General features: G+C 40.2%; 1 protein-coding gene across 4 annotated transcripts; it reads right to left on the bottom strand.

Annotated features, from left to right (window-relative positions):
- Window positions 1-3,990: 3,990 nt before the first annotated feature.
- LOC148036707 (uncharacterized) lies at window positions 3,991-7,530 on the bottom strand. Of its 4 annotated transcripts, none has more exons than XM_087678763.1 (5): window positions 7,205-7,530; window positions 6,547-6,638; window positions 5,479-6,238; window positions 5,300-5,389; window positions 3,991-5,212 (listed from the first exon to the last, which is right to left on the bottom strand). In XM_087678763.1, exons 2-5 carry the CDS (start codon window positions 6,622-6,624, stop codon window positions 4,590-4,592), a joined length of 1,551 nt encoding a protein of 516 aa, XP_087534889.1. In that variant the 5' UTR covers window positions 6,625-6,638; window positions 7,205-7,530; the 3' UTR covers window positions 3,991-4,589. The 4 variants fall into 4 exon arrangements, with proteins under 4 accessions (XP_087534889.1, XP_087534891.1, XP_087534892.1 ...); XM_087678765.1 differs by having other exon boundaries at window positions 5,479-6,360; window positions 7,205-7,528; XM_087678766.1 differs by having other exon boundaries at window positions 5,479-6,147; window positions 7,205-7,525.
- Window positions 7,531-15,245: the final 7,715 nt, after the last annotated feature.

Genomic DNA, 15,245 nt, shown 5'->3' on the forward strand with positions numbered 1-15,245 from the left:
CTGACTGACTGACAAAGACAGAGAAACAAAGATAGAGAGAAGGAATGGATGTCTATGAAAAGGGAGGGGGAAGAGAAGGGACACATGATTGATGGGAATAAACTTCCCAATCTTGGCATTCCACCTCTCAATCATGTCAATCCTACATATCTTGATTATTTGACATGTTTTTTTATTTGTTAGACTCACAACCAAATGCCTAGAATGGGGGTTACCTCCCCTCCAAACATTAGCAATGAAACAATGTAGGCATCTCCTATGGCAATTAATTGCAACTAAAATACTCCTCCTCGAGCCACCTACCAAGAACAAGGTTTCATCTGAGTGTTCAAGGGACAAAAGCTCCACATGAGCACTCCATATGAACATACATCTCCCAACCCATGATGCAGCTTGCATGTGGTGTAGGCAATGCCAAGGGAGGGGATTGTTGTGTTCATAGCCATGAGTCTACCAGTTGTGTGGCATAGGAGCCTCCACACAGACAAGATGATGAATGAGCTTGTATGAGGAGAAAATAAAGCATCAAGAAACGTCGGTTTTTCATGAACATTAATACAAGATGTGGTGGCTTCAAATTTGAGTGTGCGCTTCCACACACAAAAAGCTTTACCTTGTAGTGTAGGTAATGGATGATGTTGAGGCAATTCATACAAGTGAGTGTTTTTAAATTACATATTAGTATTTAGGTCAACATAAATACATGAGTATGGCACTCACATAGGTGAGTTTAGTATTGCGCTTTAAACCTTATATAACTAATTTTTTTAAATCTAGGATCAAATCTAGGTTTGAGATGAGTGTAGGACCATGGCACTCTCCAAGATTATTGCAAGTAACCTCATATACATCTTCCCATCAAAGATCAACTTCAATTCACGAGGCACATCACTTTGTTTTTTGATAATGTCCAAACTTCTTCGAACCAACCTTTATTTGATGATAGCCAACTTCCAATATAGCTTGGTGAAATTGCTAGGTGAGTTAGTTTACCTAGTACATGATAATTATTTTGCACATGGAACTTGTTCTTGATGATCACCTTGTTGAGCAAAGCCCTATAATTCTTCTTGACCAAAAAGACTAGAGCACCAAATGGGCTAACTTTGACTTAGCTCAATACCTACTTCAATCAATCCTCCATTTATCTCAAATCTCCTACCCAAGGAATCATTTGTATCACATGCATTTTGTTAGTAGTCGTGTTTGTCATATCTAGTAATCTCCTACATGTCTACCTCAATCTTGACCAAACAAGGACATTATTGTGTTTGTTTTTCATTCTGTGTTTTAGAAACTTTTAAATGGAGGTGACAGCTAAGCAACAGACCCAACGCGACTAACAAATAATCCTACGTTAATGACAAGCCGAACCCCGCGATAGAAGAAGTTCAATTTCCAAAAAAGTTTGTCCATCTGCACTTTTTCAATAACTGGCTCATAACGGTGAAACCAACTGTTTCTAAGAATAATGGCCATAACATGGGAAGTCGTGAAAGCTTCTCTCCCTTTGTCTAACATGGTGATCATTTTTTATCATTTAGATGGGTTGACCTAGGCATGCACATTTTGGGCCTCATCGTGGCCTTGATTTTCCTATTCATAGGCATCCTACCCAATCATTGCATTTAGTCATGAAGAGGATGGAAGGTCAAACACCCTACAAGATCCCAATCCTACCAAAGGCAATCAAAATCCTGAATAAGAAAGGGCTATCAATCTTGCAAGAAATCAAAAACTCTGCCCCAAAGATCACTATAACCACATGGTGCCCAAAAAACTCTTCTCATGGTGCGAAAGGACATCAGGGTGTGTCGAGGCAAGAGAGTGGCATCAACCACTGAGGTCAATCCAAGGCGTGCCATGTGATTGAATTTAGGTCTCCCCTCTGATTTGCCTTCCACAAAAGAACGGGAGAGACTGCTAGAATTTCCACTGACAATGAATTAACGCATGTCTGTCCTTTGTCGACGAATGCAAACGGACCTTGGAAAGGACAATTTTCCATAAAGACACCAAATGATTAAGAAGACCCGAGGCAAACATAGAAAAGTAAGCCTTAGCATTAAGCACATGCCACCAAAAACCTTAGAATCTTTGTATTGCCATGGCAAAGGCCCCATTCTTCAAGAAAAGCACAAGCAATAAGAGTCCAGGTTTGTTAACCAGTACAAAGGACCTGAAACAATGACCAACAGAGGGCTGTGATATGGGTTGTGAGCATAGGAACAATAATGGTCTAGGCTACTTCGAGACACACATGGAATGGCTAAGCCTGAGATTTCCAATAGACAAACTTGGCTTCCAATTTCTGCGATAATCCACTTCAGCAAGACTTTGAAACAATGATGATGTTGCTAACTCGTATCATAATGCAGGTTACTAAAGTAACTTCCTAATTACAATAGAACTTTTTAGTGAAGGTCACGTTAAGATTTCTTCATGAAGGTTACTGTTAAGATTCACAGGACAGTCAGATAAGTTCAAAACAGATAAGACTACAAAGGAGAACCAAGTGTTTTCATGGGCATGAGCCTAAATGTTTACAAAAACACCATGTGAATGTAGATACTCAGCAGAGTGATGCCACACAAGCAGACTTGAACCCATAACCTCAAAAGTTTCAAACATTAGGAGATTACCTTTGCAACTATTCTGAGTGTTTCTTGCTAATGTTGACTAGACTGCTAGAAAGTGCTGTTCTTGTAAGGTTATCAAATGTGCATGCACAGCCATGGCCCTACCCTAAACATGACTGGTCATTGATGAATCGTGCTTTTTGAATGAACTTACTTTCCAGCTACCTTTTCGGAGAACCTCTTTTGGGTTGGCCAACCACTTGGACAACATTTCATCTCGAACTTTGGACATTGTGCAATTATCATTGCTTTTACATTCACTGCCTACAGAGGCAGTCTGTGTGGACAAAGAGTAATTCATGAGTGCTAATTGCTAAACTATACGATTAGAAATCAGAGTATAGCGCACTAAAGCACCGTGCCCATGCGGAGGTGCTCTTATCTCAACAGGTCTAGGACAGGATCCAGGCAAACGTGCCATGGGACAGGAGAGGGAGAGAGCCATGAAAACAACGAGCTTCAAAAACCAGATGAAAGTATTGCTCCCCTGATGTACAACTGCATATCCACCCTGCATATGAAGCAGAACTTGCAGACACTCTGCTCTTTGTACCTGCTCACATAATTAATTTCAAAAATGTACATTGATCACCACAGCACTGTTTGGACTAGTAATATACCATGTCAGGTAACAGCTCAGTAACACCAAACACCTGCACATGAAAGTTAACTTCCAGACACAGAATTGTACATCAGATGAATTGGTCTGCCTTTCTTCTATCAACACAGTCGGCTTGAGCCCAGAGGAAATTGTCCAGGTAGCTGGCAGTCAAGGAGCTTGATGTTGCAGACTAAATGGCACAGAGACAAACAATATCAGACTCTAAAAATATTTTAAGTTAGGCAGCAGATCAGATGCTTCAAAGGAAAGTTATGCACAGCAGTCCAGCAGTCCATTCACAATTCCCAACTATAAATAGGATGTCACATTTTGATGAACCACCCAACCATATCCATGTCTTGGTGCATTTCATGCCTCGGAATCATTTATGATATGCATGAAATGCCTCAGAGTCATTAATGACAAGCAGGCATGCACAGCGGGTTGACTGAGATGCATATGCATTAGACCATGTTTTGCATAGGAAACATCAGTCATATCTTACAAGGGATGTGCACAACTTTCCCCATAAGTACACAAGACATTTACCAACTTATCTAAAATTTAAAGCCGAAGATAATAGTACATAAAGCACATCTACCAACAGTAATGAAGTCTGACTATTATTCAGCCACACCCATAACAGAAACATACATAATTGGAGGTGTCAATCCGATTCCTGGAGCAAATCAATATACGTTTGCTTGAAATTTGATCCCAAGAATAAAAAGAATGTTCACGAGACTTATCAAATGGTTTGCAAATGTATTGAACCAGAACAATGTGTTTTCTGAACTGAAGATACATAAATCTGTGAAGTGCATTAGCCAACACAAAAGGTCCAGACAGCACCTTATCTTAAGGCACTCAATGAACTCCTTAAAAAGGCTTTGATTACACATTTACAAGATGGGACATCCTTCTGGGCAAACCCATTAAGAAGAAAGACATGTAAAGCTGTCTTTACTTAAAACATCACATCCAAACTCTTGCAATCTCAACAAAAAGAAAGCTGTCTTGGAAGACAGCCCTTCAGCATGTCAGCAGTGCAGGCAGGTAACCCAGACAAAAAGAAAAAGAAAAAACTTCCTCACTCCTTGAATCACCCCTTGAAGTGACAGCTGCTCATCAAGACAATATCAGAGACAATCAGATCATGATATCAAGCCCACCTCCAGGGCTAAGCACATGGGCTGAGAAGTTCAAAACTTATCGCTTCCACCAGCTACGTTTATATATACCGTTGGGGCACCATGAATTGAAAACATGTAGCATCAATGTAACTTGAACTTCATAAACTTGCCATAACAGGAAAAAGAAGTCTGAGATGTGATTCAAAGACAGACACATCAAAACTTGTCTGCCAGGCGATCTATTGCCTTGGCCATGATCTCCATAGAAGTGGCAATGCTTTTCATAACCTGAAGAGTTTCCCGATGCCTTCTGTGTCTACCCTCCTCTGCACGTTCCATTCCCTTCAGTAGACTAGATGTTATGTCATGAAGCCCAACATCTGCCTCTTGTTTTCGCTTACGGCTCTTCCTTGGGACTCCACTGGAGGACATGCTATCTGCATCAATTGGTGCATACTTCGGATCCATATTCCTGAGAGGCATTGACTCAATGAGTGCCATCTTAGGATCCCCATTCCTAAGAGGAGTTGACTCCAGTCTAGGAGGTGTAGAATCAAGCAGTGTGATCTTGGGATCCAGAGTCACTAGAGGTGTCGGCTCAGCAAGTGGGGTCTTTGGATCCACATTCTCAACAGCCATAGGGTCAGACACTATAACCTTGGTGTCCACATTCATGGGAGGTGTTGGTTCAGGCAATGTGGTCTTTGCATCAACAATCCTCAGAGCCGTGGATTCGGGCAGAGTCGTCTTGGAATCCATAATTCTGAGAGGAGTTGAGTCAGGCAGCAGTGTCTTTGGATCCATCTCATGAGAAGGTGTTATCGCTCCTTCCTGCCCCACTGTTGCAATTCACATGTCAAAACAGATCCCCAAACTATCAAAACGAGATATCTATAGACAATTGCACCAAATAGTACAAAGTAAACCTTTGCTTGAAGGATCGCATGAATCAACAATAACAAATGTCAGGTCAGATGATTTATCCATAAGCTTAGGTGTATCCACCCCTTCTTCTCCTGCATTTCCAACATTTAAGGAAGTCAATAAGATTGTCCAACATTGTACTCTTGATTGAGATCTGAAACTAATATCAAGAAAGGACCACCTTTGCTTGAGGGATCACATGAGTCGAGAAGAAAGGTTGAATTAACAGATTTATCCCTGCCATAATAATGTTCAATGGAATCAAACACCTCTTTGTCAAAGTGTATGCACTTGAAATTCTCTTTGCGACGTTCTACCGGGGTCATTGTCCAGTAGCTGGATTTATTGTCTGGCTTATTGCGTTGCCAATCTGCAATCTGTTGATACGCTGACCACATGCGTGTCCACTTCAGCCAGGCTTGGTCACCACTAAGGGCCATTCCTTTTTTGCAACAAAGTTTCGCAACAGCCTCCCATTGCTCATCTCTGGTCATAATCTTTTTCATCATCCCACCAGCTAGTCGACTCTTATCGAATGCTCTCTTACATTCAATCAGACATATGATTGTGTGGTGATCCCAATGAAATCTTCCACTCTTTTTCTTGTTGTCATCTTTCCCATTCCTCCTAGATTTTGTCTGGTTAGCGGGTAGGACCTCTTCACAATCAGCAGGTGGCCTGGAAGCACTTGCATTCATCTCTGTTTCATTCAAACCTGGGGCATATGGAACCATTGCAAGAGAGGCTATTCCTTTTGTCGGAAGGTCGGTGCGGTTTGCTGTAGCACGGCCACACCGTGCGAGAAAAGGAGGAGGATGCACAATCTCCAATTGCAGCTTGCTTTCCTGACCTGGAGAGCTTGACAAGAATCCGGCATCTAAGTCAACTTCAGTGTGGTTATTCAAGTCAACTTGCGGGTGAATCCACCGAGCCCTGTCAGACTGCGACAGTGTGTGACTTTTTGACAAGAGGGGAAAGCGCCCCCGCAGCATGGCAAAAGGATATATGTAGGACATGGTGTGCACAGACGGACAAGGACGTGGAGCTGAACAGATAGCAGTGCCTGTGCATACAAAAACCCTAAATATGTATGATGTGCAGTTTTACCAAATCCCTAGCTACGTGCGTTTGTTGGGGGGCGGGGTGGTGTGGTGGGGGAGGGCAGAGCAGCAACCCTAAATGCGTGCAGAAAAGGAGGAGATGCAGAGACATTCCTGTGACATGCAGAGTGGAAACAACAGGAGAATACCTCACTGAATGTTCGCAGGAGAGGCGGAAATCTAACCCATATGCCTCCAATCACAGGAGGATAGATGTCAGCTTGCATAATGTGGCACAAATCTGCACAAAAAAGACATTTGAAAGAGGGGGTACACAAACACACTCAGAATCACAAAGCATCTGAAATAGGGGATATGCAAAACCACTCAGAATCGCACAAAATTTGAAGAAAACAGGGGATATGCAAAACGCCACTCAGAATCACAGAGCATCTGGAACAGGGGAGATGTAAACCAGGGGATATGAAAACACTCAGAATCACAGAACATTTTCAAAAACAGGGGATATGCAAATCACCACTCAGAATCGCAGAGCATCCGGGACGGGGGATATGCAAGACACACCCAGAATCACAGAACATTTGAAAAGAACAGGGGATATGCAAAGACGCTCAGAATCACACTACTTGAGCAGAGCCCACTTGGAGATCCTCTGCAAATCTCACTTAATTTTAGATGAGCTCCATGGTGCTTTTAGCATATGCTGCTGTTAACCGAATTTGAAGCAATGCAAATGATGGGAGGCCAGTGCAATCTCTCATAAGCAGTAGCAGGGGGGGAAAATTTTGGGTTTAGGGGGAACAAATAAGAAAAACAGAAAGAATTTGAGAGTGTGATAATTCAAACCTGTGAAGAAAGGCTAAACAGAAGAATGTTGGTGGCGCCTTTAGCGAGAAATCCATGTCATGTAACAGGTAGAGCCCCCCCCGGCCCCTAATTTACTTTGGAAAGGCGGACATCGGGTGAGAGGGGCAGGAGGCTGTCGTCTCACAAATCAGCGCGAGGAGCCGAGAGCTTGAATTGAAAGATCGACCCCAGAAATCAGCCGCCTGCTCTGTGCCTTATAAACGACGGTGCCTACCTCCATGATTTGCCTTGATTCATCAAGTACGATTTCAGTGTCATAATCTAAGCCTCTCATAAGCTAAGCTATTGGATAGGATTATTAATTACAAACCACTCCTCATGCCAGCAATGGAGGACGGTTTGTTTTCAATGTGTAATCTTACCGAGCCATAAAAGATGATCCGGAAGTAATCCCATTGAACACTTGTATAGTGTTTTTCTGAAACTATGACTTTAGCATAACACCTACATTGTCAAAAAGTATTAGAAACACTCCTTGTCACAAAAGAGGAAACCTACTATCACACAATATTAAAGAACCCTAACCCTCGTTTTGTAATGTACAAGCAAAAGGGTTTCGAAAGAATAGAATATGGTCCATCTCCGAACAATTGTTTATTTGTGCTTGCCTTACTATACCTCTTGACATGGGAATAGCTCCTATAAGGTTTTAGAAGTTAAAAGTTCTCTTTGTTAGCATCAAGGTCAAAGTGACATAAAACTGTTGAATCGCCACAAGGGATTTATGTTTCATTAATTTAGTAATCAAATGACAAAGTTGAGCATTTGGTTTTTATACAACATATCTACATCATTGATGCATATAGGAAAACAAATTCAAATTAGTGCAATGTACTTGATGAGCCAATTATGACAAAAATTGTTGAGGTAATGGTCGACTCAGGGATGCAAGTGTGGTTTATCAATGTTGGTATTGGCATTTATGACTTCAACAAATGAATGTTGCTAGATCATGAAGTACCCTAGAATGGGAAGAACAAACCACAATGGATACAATTATTCATGTTATAAAGGTCACTACAAGTATGCAAGGCTTTTGCGTGAATGCAAATTTAGATGTACAAAACAAGCTTTTGGCCATGTAAATGTACGTCTACACTAAACATCTATGTGATTTTGTGGAGCATTTGCTTAACTTCAAGGTTCACAATATACTTGCAAAAAGGAAGAGGTTTTAAGCTAGGCCCAAATTCTAGAAAGCCATTCTAAAGTAGCAATAACCAAAAGGGAGGAAACCATCAAGATGTCTCCTTACATTCAATCAAATAGAGATGACCAATTTATAGCACCACCTCAAGCCATCACAAATCACTCGAGCTCAAACAAAGACACATACAACAATGTAGCTAAAGCAAAAGAGATCAACTTAGCTATGGAAGGGGAAGAACTAAAAGAGATTCATCAAGCGCTTAGACAATGGCACATAGATAGTCTAGCTAAAGTAAAAGAGAACGACTTGTTTGATATAATCAATGCCCCACCATCCCAAGTGCCACCAATGATCCATGGTGCTCAAAATTGTAAGGCCTAAACATTGGTTGGGTTCTAACTTGTATGTTAGATGAGGCCTATGTGACCGAATGGCAAAAATGTGACCTTTGTGATCTTTGTGGATCTAGGCTTTAGGTTAGATAGAGTAGTCAAGCTAGTAGCAACTCGAGGCACATTACATCGAGTTGTGGGGTGTGGGGAGTTATCAAGGACCCCTATTTTAGGGCTTAGGAGCCACTTGGCTAGGGGGTCTCAAGGGGGTCAATAGTCACCCTAATAAGGGTCTAAGGGTAATGCCCCTCATATGACAGTAAAGGGAATATTCCCTAGCTAGCTAGTGAAGGTTCATAATATGGTAGGTCAGATAAGCTATTCTAGCTATCTTTACAAGCTACTAAAATGGAGACCTCCTTAGAGCCATCATCATCTATATTTCACCCAGTTAGAGTTCTTCCAGCTAGCCTTAAGCTCTTCACCTCTATCATCTGTCAAGACTGCTATCTAAACTTCAAATGAAAGTGCACAAGTGAACAAAGCATCTTTGTATCAGTTTGTTTGGAGTTAAAGTAAGTTTTGTTATTCTCTTATTTGCTACATACTCTCTATTTCTTGCGCAAATTTTGTGCATTATGCTGTGTAATTTTCCACACAACTTAGCTGGAGGAGGGGAAGATTGTGAGCCCATGTAGATTGGCCCTAAAGAGGAAGGTGAATTCATAATGGAATACATGATGTGTTTGCCTAGAAATAATTCAACATGAAAGTGGTCCATTCCATCTAGTAATTCACGCCTCACTAAACCTAGCCCACCTAGCACTCTATCTATGTAGAAGTTTTTTTTTGGCAAAATGGACTCCCTTTGGTTACAAGTACACGCCAAGTTGGCATTTGAAGTTCTCATATTTCAATATTTGTGCCTTTTTAGGCTATTTCTAGACCTTCGAGTGTCTAATTTCAACATTGAAAAAGTCATTTGGGATTTTTGCTAATATCCACAGACATTCCTAATGTCAAAAATACCATAATCTACATCAATCTATCTATTTTTGAGAAATTTATGGACTCAATTGTCCATGAAGTTAAAGTCTATAGCACATGTGTATCAAAATATGATATAAGTAGTATATAATCGAGTAACCCCAACTCATTTGAAAAAGTTTTGCTCATTGAATCCAAAATCGGAAACCTTTATACAAATATGATGCTTTTTCTCTCTCTTTTTTCTATAATGTTACTATTGGGGGTAAAGACGCTTGTGCCTATGCCACCCGTATATTCACTCAATGTACAATACCCACACACCTATTCACTTCAGGTGGTTGGCACCCATCACTATCACATCATTCTTTATTCTTTTAGTGACTATTGAATAAGGGTAGGTCAATCACACATTGTGAATATTGGAGTTCCCGCATCTTGAGTCTCTCTCTCTCTTGCTCTCTTGCTTCATCCTCCATAGCTTGCATCTCCGTTGCTTCCACTTGCTCATGCTCCCACTCAAGCTTCTTCCTTCAATTGGTATTAAAGCTGAGATCAACGAGCTTTACATGCCATTGCCTTAGCCGAATTTGAAACCTTCAGGTCATTACTTTAGAGCAACTATGGCTTCTTCCATTCAAGGTAAACATTGACACTCCCACTTGCTCCCGACTTATCCCACCCTACACAGGACCTCCTTGAGGCTCTATTAAGTCTTAGTTGAGCCTCTATTATGGCTCTTTATTATTGTTCTATCTCCATGACGACATGCACAATATGGACTACAAGGATAGCCTTTCAATAGCCTCCTCTCTTGGTTGAAATCAATCATGGTAGCTCTGTTGCTTCAACTAGTCACTCAAGCAATCATTGGGCATTGCATGCCTCCCTCCCCAGCATTGGTAATCACCCCATCATTGGTAATCACCATTGAGCATTGGTTTTGAGCTCATATGGTTCAAGAATTCACTATTTGAACAAGGCAACATGCTATCATAACATAGGGACAACCATTTCACAAATTGTTTGAGCTCATTTATGCTCATATGCTGCTGATATGATGTTTGAATTATTGGTAGATATTCAAATGAAGCTTTGAGATGCTCATGGCTTGATTTCAGCTACCATAGGCCTATTTATGTAGGGTATTTCAATGATTTGATACAGTGTGTAGCACACTATTTGTCTGGGAAAATATATACTTATTGCTTTATGATGGTATTCAGGTACTTCAATGGATGTATTGATATATGACATTGATGTTATGCATCTGGATATGCTCTTGAAAGCTTTTGAGCTTTGACTTTGAGGTTGGTGACATTCATATTGGTAGTAGCTACTTGCCATAGTGCTCTTACACTTACATGCTTGAGGATTTACTACATGTATTGCTCTTCAATGCATGGTCTTGATGTATCTTATGTAGAAATTGCATAGCACAATGGATAGAATCTGAGCAAGTAATAGAGAACACATAGCAAATATGAGAAGAATAGAAATTACTTTAATTTCAAATGATCTAATACAAAGATAGCTCTGCCCACCCATGCGCTTGCACTGTGAAGCTTAGATGGCGATCTAGACATATGATAGGCGAAGAGCTTGGGGTAGCTGGAAGAACTCTACGGGGTGAAAGATAGATTGACGATGGCTTTAGAGGGGCCTTCCTTTTACAGCTAGGGAACATAGTTTGGTTGGCATGTCCAACTATATTATAAATCTTTCCTAGTTGGCCATGGAATATTCTAAGGAATATTTCATTTAGCATCGGGGCAAGGGTACTGCCCTTGGACCCTCATCAGGGGGGACATTGGCCCCCCTAAGTCCCCCCTGCTTCTGCAGCCCCTGGACCCCAAAATAGGGACCCTTGATAACTCCCACACCCCGCAACTTGATGCATTGTGCCTCGAGTTGCTACTACTACTCTAACTAAACCAAAGGCTAGATCCACAAAGATCACCTTTTTTCCATCTGTTCATGTAGACCTCATCTGACATACAAGTCATGACCCATCCGTGCTCACACATGGCTTCTCCTCATAATGGGGCCTTACAACATTGAGCACCATGGATCATTGGGGGCACCTTAGGAGGGTGGGGCATTGAGCATATCTAACATCTTAAATTCCAGATGCTTATGTATTTCATGTGTTGAGCTTGCATTTACTCAGTTGGGATTCAACTTTGTTCTAGTGGGAGCTACCTGTTACTTGAATAGTTGCAAAGGGCTTTGGATTTACATAGTTGAGCTTGAGCTTCTTTCATTGAGACAATGGAACTCATTGAGATATGTATATGATCTTTTGATTCTTCTTGGATGCGGTTACCTTTTTTGTGGGCTGATCTAATTCATATATTGGACACTGGCAGTTATCTCTGTCAACATGATGTTAGTGATGTATACATGCTTCCTAGCTATGTATTGAGCTCCATTACATTTTACTCAGTTGATTGTGCATTTGGCAGTTCTCTTCTATTACCCTAGAGACCTATTACATGCATGATGTCCATGTCTACTAGATATATGGTTTATTGACACATTGAGGTTGTGACAAATCTTGGTGCCAGTTTCATGCCTAATTATTGCTCGTTGCTCTTACATACCATGTTTATTATATATACCTAGTAGTGCAAGCTTGGATTTTTCTCATCGATTGCCTATAGTGTATCTTTGATTCACTACTACATCTCTTATAGTAGTGTTGTAATTGTAGGTTTATGCATCATTTATGAGAGTACATGCTTTGATTTGATAGTTCATTATTAATGGCAGTTAGTGGACAATCCTACACTTTGGCAGTTTCTTCCATTTAGACCTTGACTTGGCTATAATTTAGGATAGATTTGAAATCATTTATAGTAGCTTGTCTTCTTGTATTGTGTTTTCATTTGTTGTCATGATAGCTAGTAGATCAACATTGACGAATTGGATGACACTAATTACAGCTACTAGAAGACACAAATATGGCAAGTTTTGGTGCAAAAATGGTAAATTAAGCCATTAAAACCATATATTCAAGAATTTGAGAATTTTTATAAAGTTTGGAAAATCCTAATATTTGGACACATGGTCAAATCTTACTTGAATGCAAAATTTTCCTTAGATACTATATAAGCAAGTCTCCCCAAGTCCCACTCTCAAATATGGGGTTAAGATTTAGCCACTTGGTTAAATCTTTGCTCATTCCCAAATTCTCTAATATGGTATTTTAAGACATGAGGGTGTAACGCCCAAACACTTTAATACAGAGGATTGGATTGAATTGGATGAGTCATATAAATCTACAATCATTTTGTTACTCTATAAGTAGTAGTATTTTACAATGTTATCTATGAAGGGCAAACAAGATGGTAGTTATGGGAGAAGATTCGTGATGTCTATGATAAGTAAAGCCCTACCTCCTCTTATTAGATGTATTAGTTGAAGCAACTCATGGACCTTTGTATGAAGGAGGGACTTCCATGTCTACTCACTTAAATGAGTTTCATTCTATTTTTAGCCACTTATCTTTGCAAAAGGGATTGACTTTAAGGAGAATCTTCCACCATTTTTCTTGCTAGTTATATTGCCTAAATTATGGGACACATTCCACTATGTGTGCAATAAATGCCTACTTGCTAAAATTGTAGGATATAAGTCCCATGGTCGTAAGTCCTCATTGACTTATCATTATTGTGGGAAGTCAAGTCATATGTGGCTATAGTGTCATAAAATGTATGATGACAAGTGCAAGGAAAAAGGAAAGGACAAAGTTCAGAAAAAAAATGATGATCACTACACTATCCCAAGTAAGTTCAACATCAAGATTGAGGAGATTAATGTAGTGCAAATTGATTCAGATGACGATTACATACTTGTAGCTTCCTCTCTTGATGTTTCTTGGTTGATTGATGCCTTGTTGCTTATGCTTAATGTTGGTTGATTAATTCAAAGGCATCATTTTATGTTACCCTTCATTGAGAGCGGTTCCAATCCTATTGCAGCATGATTGGATCTGTCCATTGGGTAATGACTAAGGATTATATATTTTTGGTATTGAAGATGTATGGCTATAATTTGCTTTAGGCATCATCTTTACTTTGCATGATGTATGCCATGTTCTGACTTTGACCAAAAGCCTACTCTTTGTTAGCTAGTTGGATGATATAGATTACTTTGTATCTTTTGGTGATTCCTCATAGAAGATTACCCATTGGAATCTTGTCCTTGCACAAGGTGCCAAGTCTAGCACTCTTTATCATTTACTTATATCTAGATCTATTGACCATGTTTTGGCCATGGCTGTAGCATCACATATACCATTATGGCATCATCGCCTTGGACAGATGTCATTAAAGGGAATGAAAATGCTTACTTGGTTTGCAATACCTTTTGTCCCTTGACTATAAATGTTTTGATTCTTGTGATCATCGTCTTTATGGGGTAGGCAAACACACAATTTGCATAAGAATTTTGGCCTTATGTGCATGGATGAGCCTTTGGCTCTTGTTCATTATGATGTTTATGGACTTATGCCCTGTCAGTCATTAGGTGCATGAAATATTTCATTACTTTCATTGATGATTACTCACATAAGGTCTAGGCATACCCCATCAAGCAAAAGTCAAAAGTATTGGCTACATTTTAGCATTGGCTTGCTTTTGTTGAGAATCAACTTGGGTATAGGTTGAAATGGCAATGATCTAACAATGGAGGTGAGTATGTATCTAAATCCTTTGAGCAATTTTGTGATGAGAAGGGCATTAAGCATCAATCAACCTCCTCACATATCCCACCAAGAATTGTATGGCTGAGCACATGAAGAGGATGATTTAGGAGAGAGTCCATAGTATGCTTAGCTAGGTAGACTTACCATAGTATTTTTGGGATGAGGCAGTTACTACTAACACATTTGATTAACTAGTCCCCATGGATGGGTACTAGCTATCAAGTTCCAAAGGAGGTATGGCTTGGAAAACCTCTATCATATGCTCATTTGTGTGTCTTTGGTTATGAGACTTTTTACCATGTTCCCAAGGACAAGTGCAATAAGTTGGATCCTAAGTCGATGAATTGCATCTTTCTTGGTTATGGTGGGGATATGGGTGAGATGGGCTATCACCTATGGGATTTGTAGCCTTGAAAGGTTATCTACCCACAAGTCATGATGTTTTCTATAGGAGAAAATAGACAAGCAGCCTAAGTAGGTAGTTGAGATACACCAGGTGATATTTCATGAGAAGCCTCCTACTCACGTATAGCCAACTAGAGAGCCTATAGTTGATGCTCTAATGGCCCATGACCATGATGTTAGACAGAATGCACATGGCCCATAGCTTACTTTGAGATGTTCTATTAGAGATAGAGATTTTCTTGAGTGGTTTGACCCCTCCATGAATTATGTTATGGTGACAGATGCTGGTGAGCCTCTTACTTATGATGAGTCCATGCACAAAGGTGATAGTCAATCTTGGGAGAGGGCCATATAGTCAAAGTATGACTCATTGCAGAAAAATCATATGTGGGATTTGGTTCCTTTGCCTAATGGAAAGCGTGCTTTGCCATACAAGTG

The sequence above is a fragment of the Lygodium microphyllum genome, chromosome 5, assembly GCF_053477565.2.
Source record: "Lygodium microphyllum isolate KBCC chromosome 5, Lygodium_microphyllum_v1.1.10, whole genome shotgun sequence".
NCBI classification, from domain to species: domain Eukaryota; kingdom Viridiplantae; phylum Streptophyta; class Polypodiopsida; order Schizaeales; family Lygodiaceae; genus Lygodium; species Lygodium microphyllum.

Excerpts from the sequence above, each read along its gene's own strand:
- LOC148036707 (XM_087678763.1), bottom strand. The coding sequence starts at position 6,624 with ATGCAAGCTGACATCTATCCTCCTGTGATTGGAGGCATATGGGTTAGA. Across the intron at positions 6,239-6,546 it reads TCCTGCGAACATTCAGTGAG|TCTGACAGGGCTCGGTGGAT; the intron begins GTATTCTCCTGT and ends ACACTGTCGCAG. Across the intron at positions 5,213-5,299 it reads ATGCGATCCTTCAAGCAAAG|TGGGGCAGGAAGGAGCGATA; the intron begins GTTTACTTTGTA and ends GAATTGCAACAG.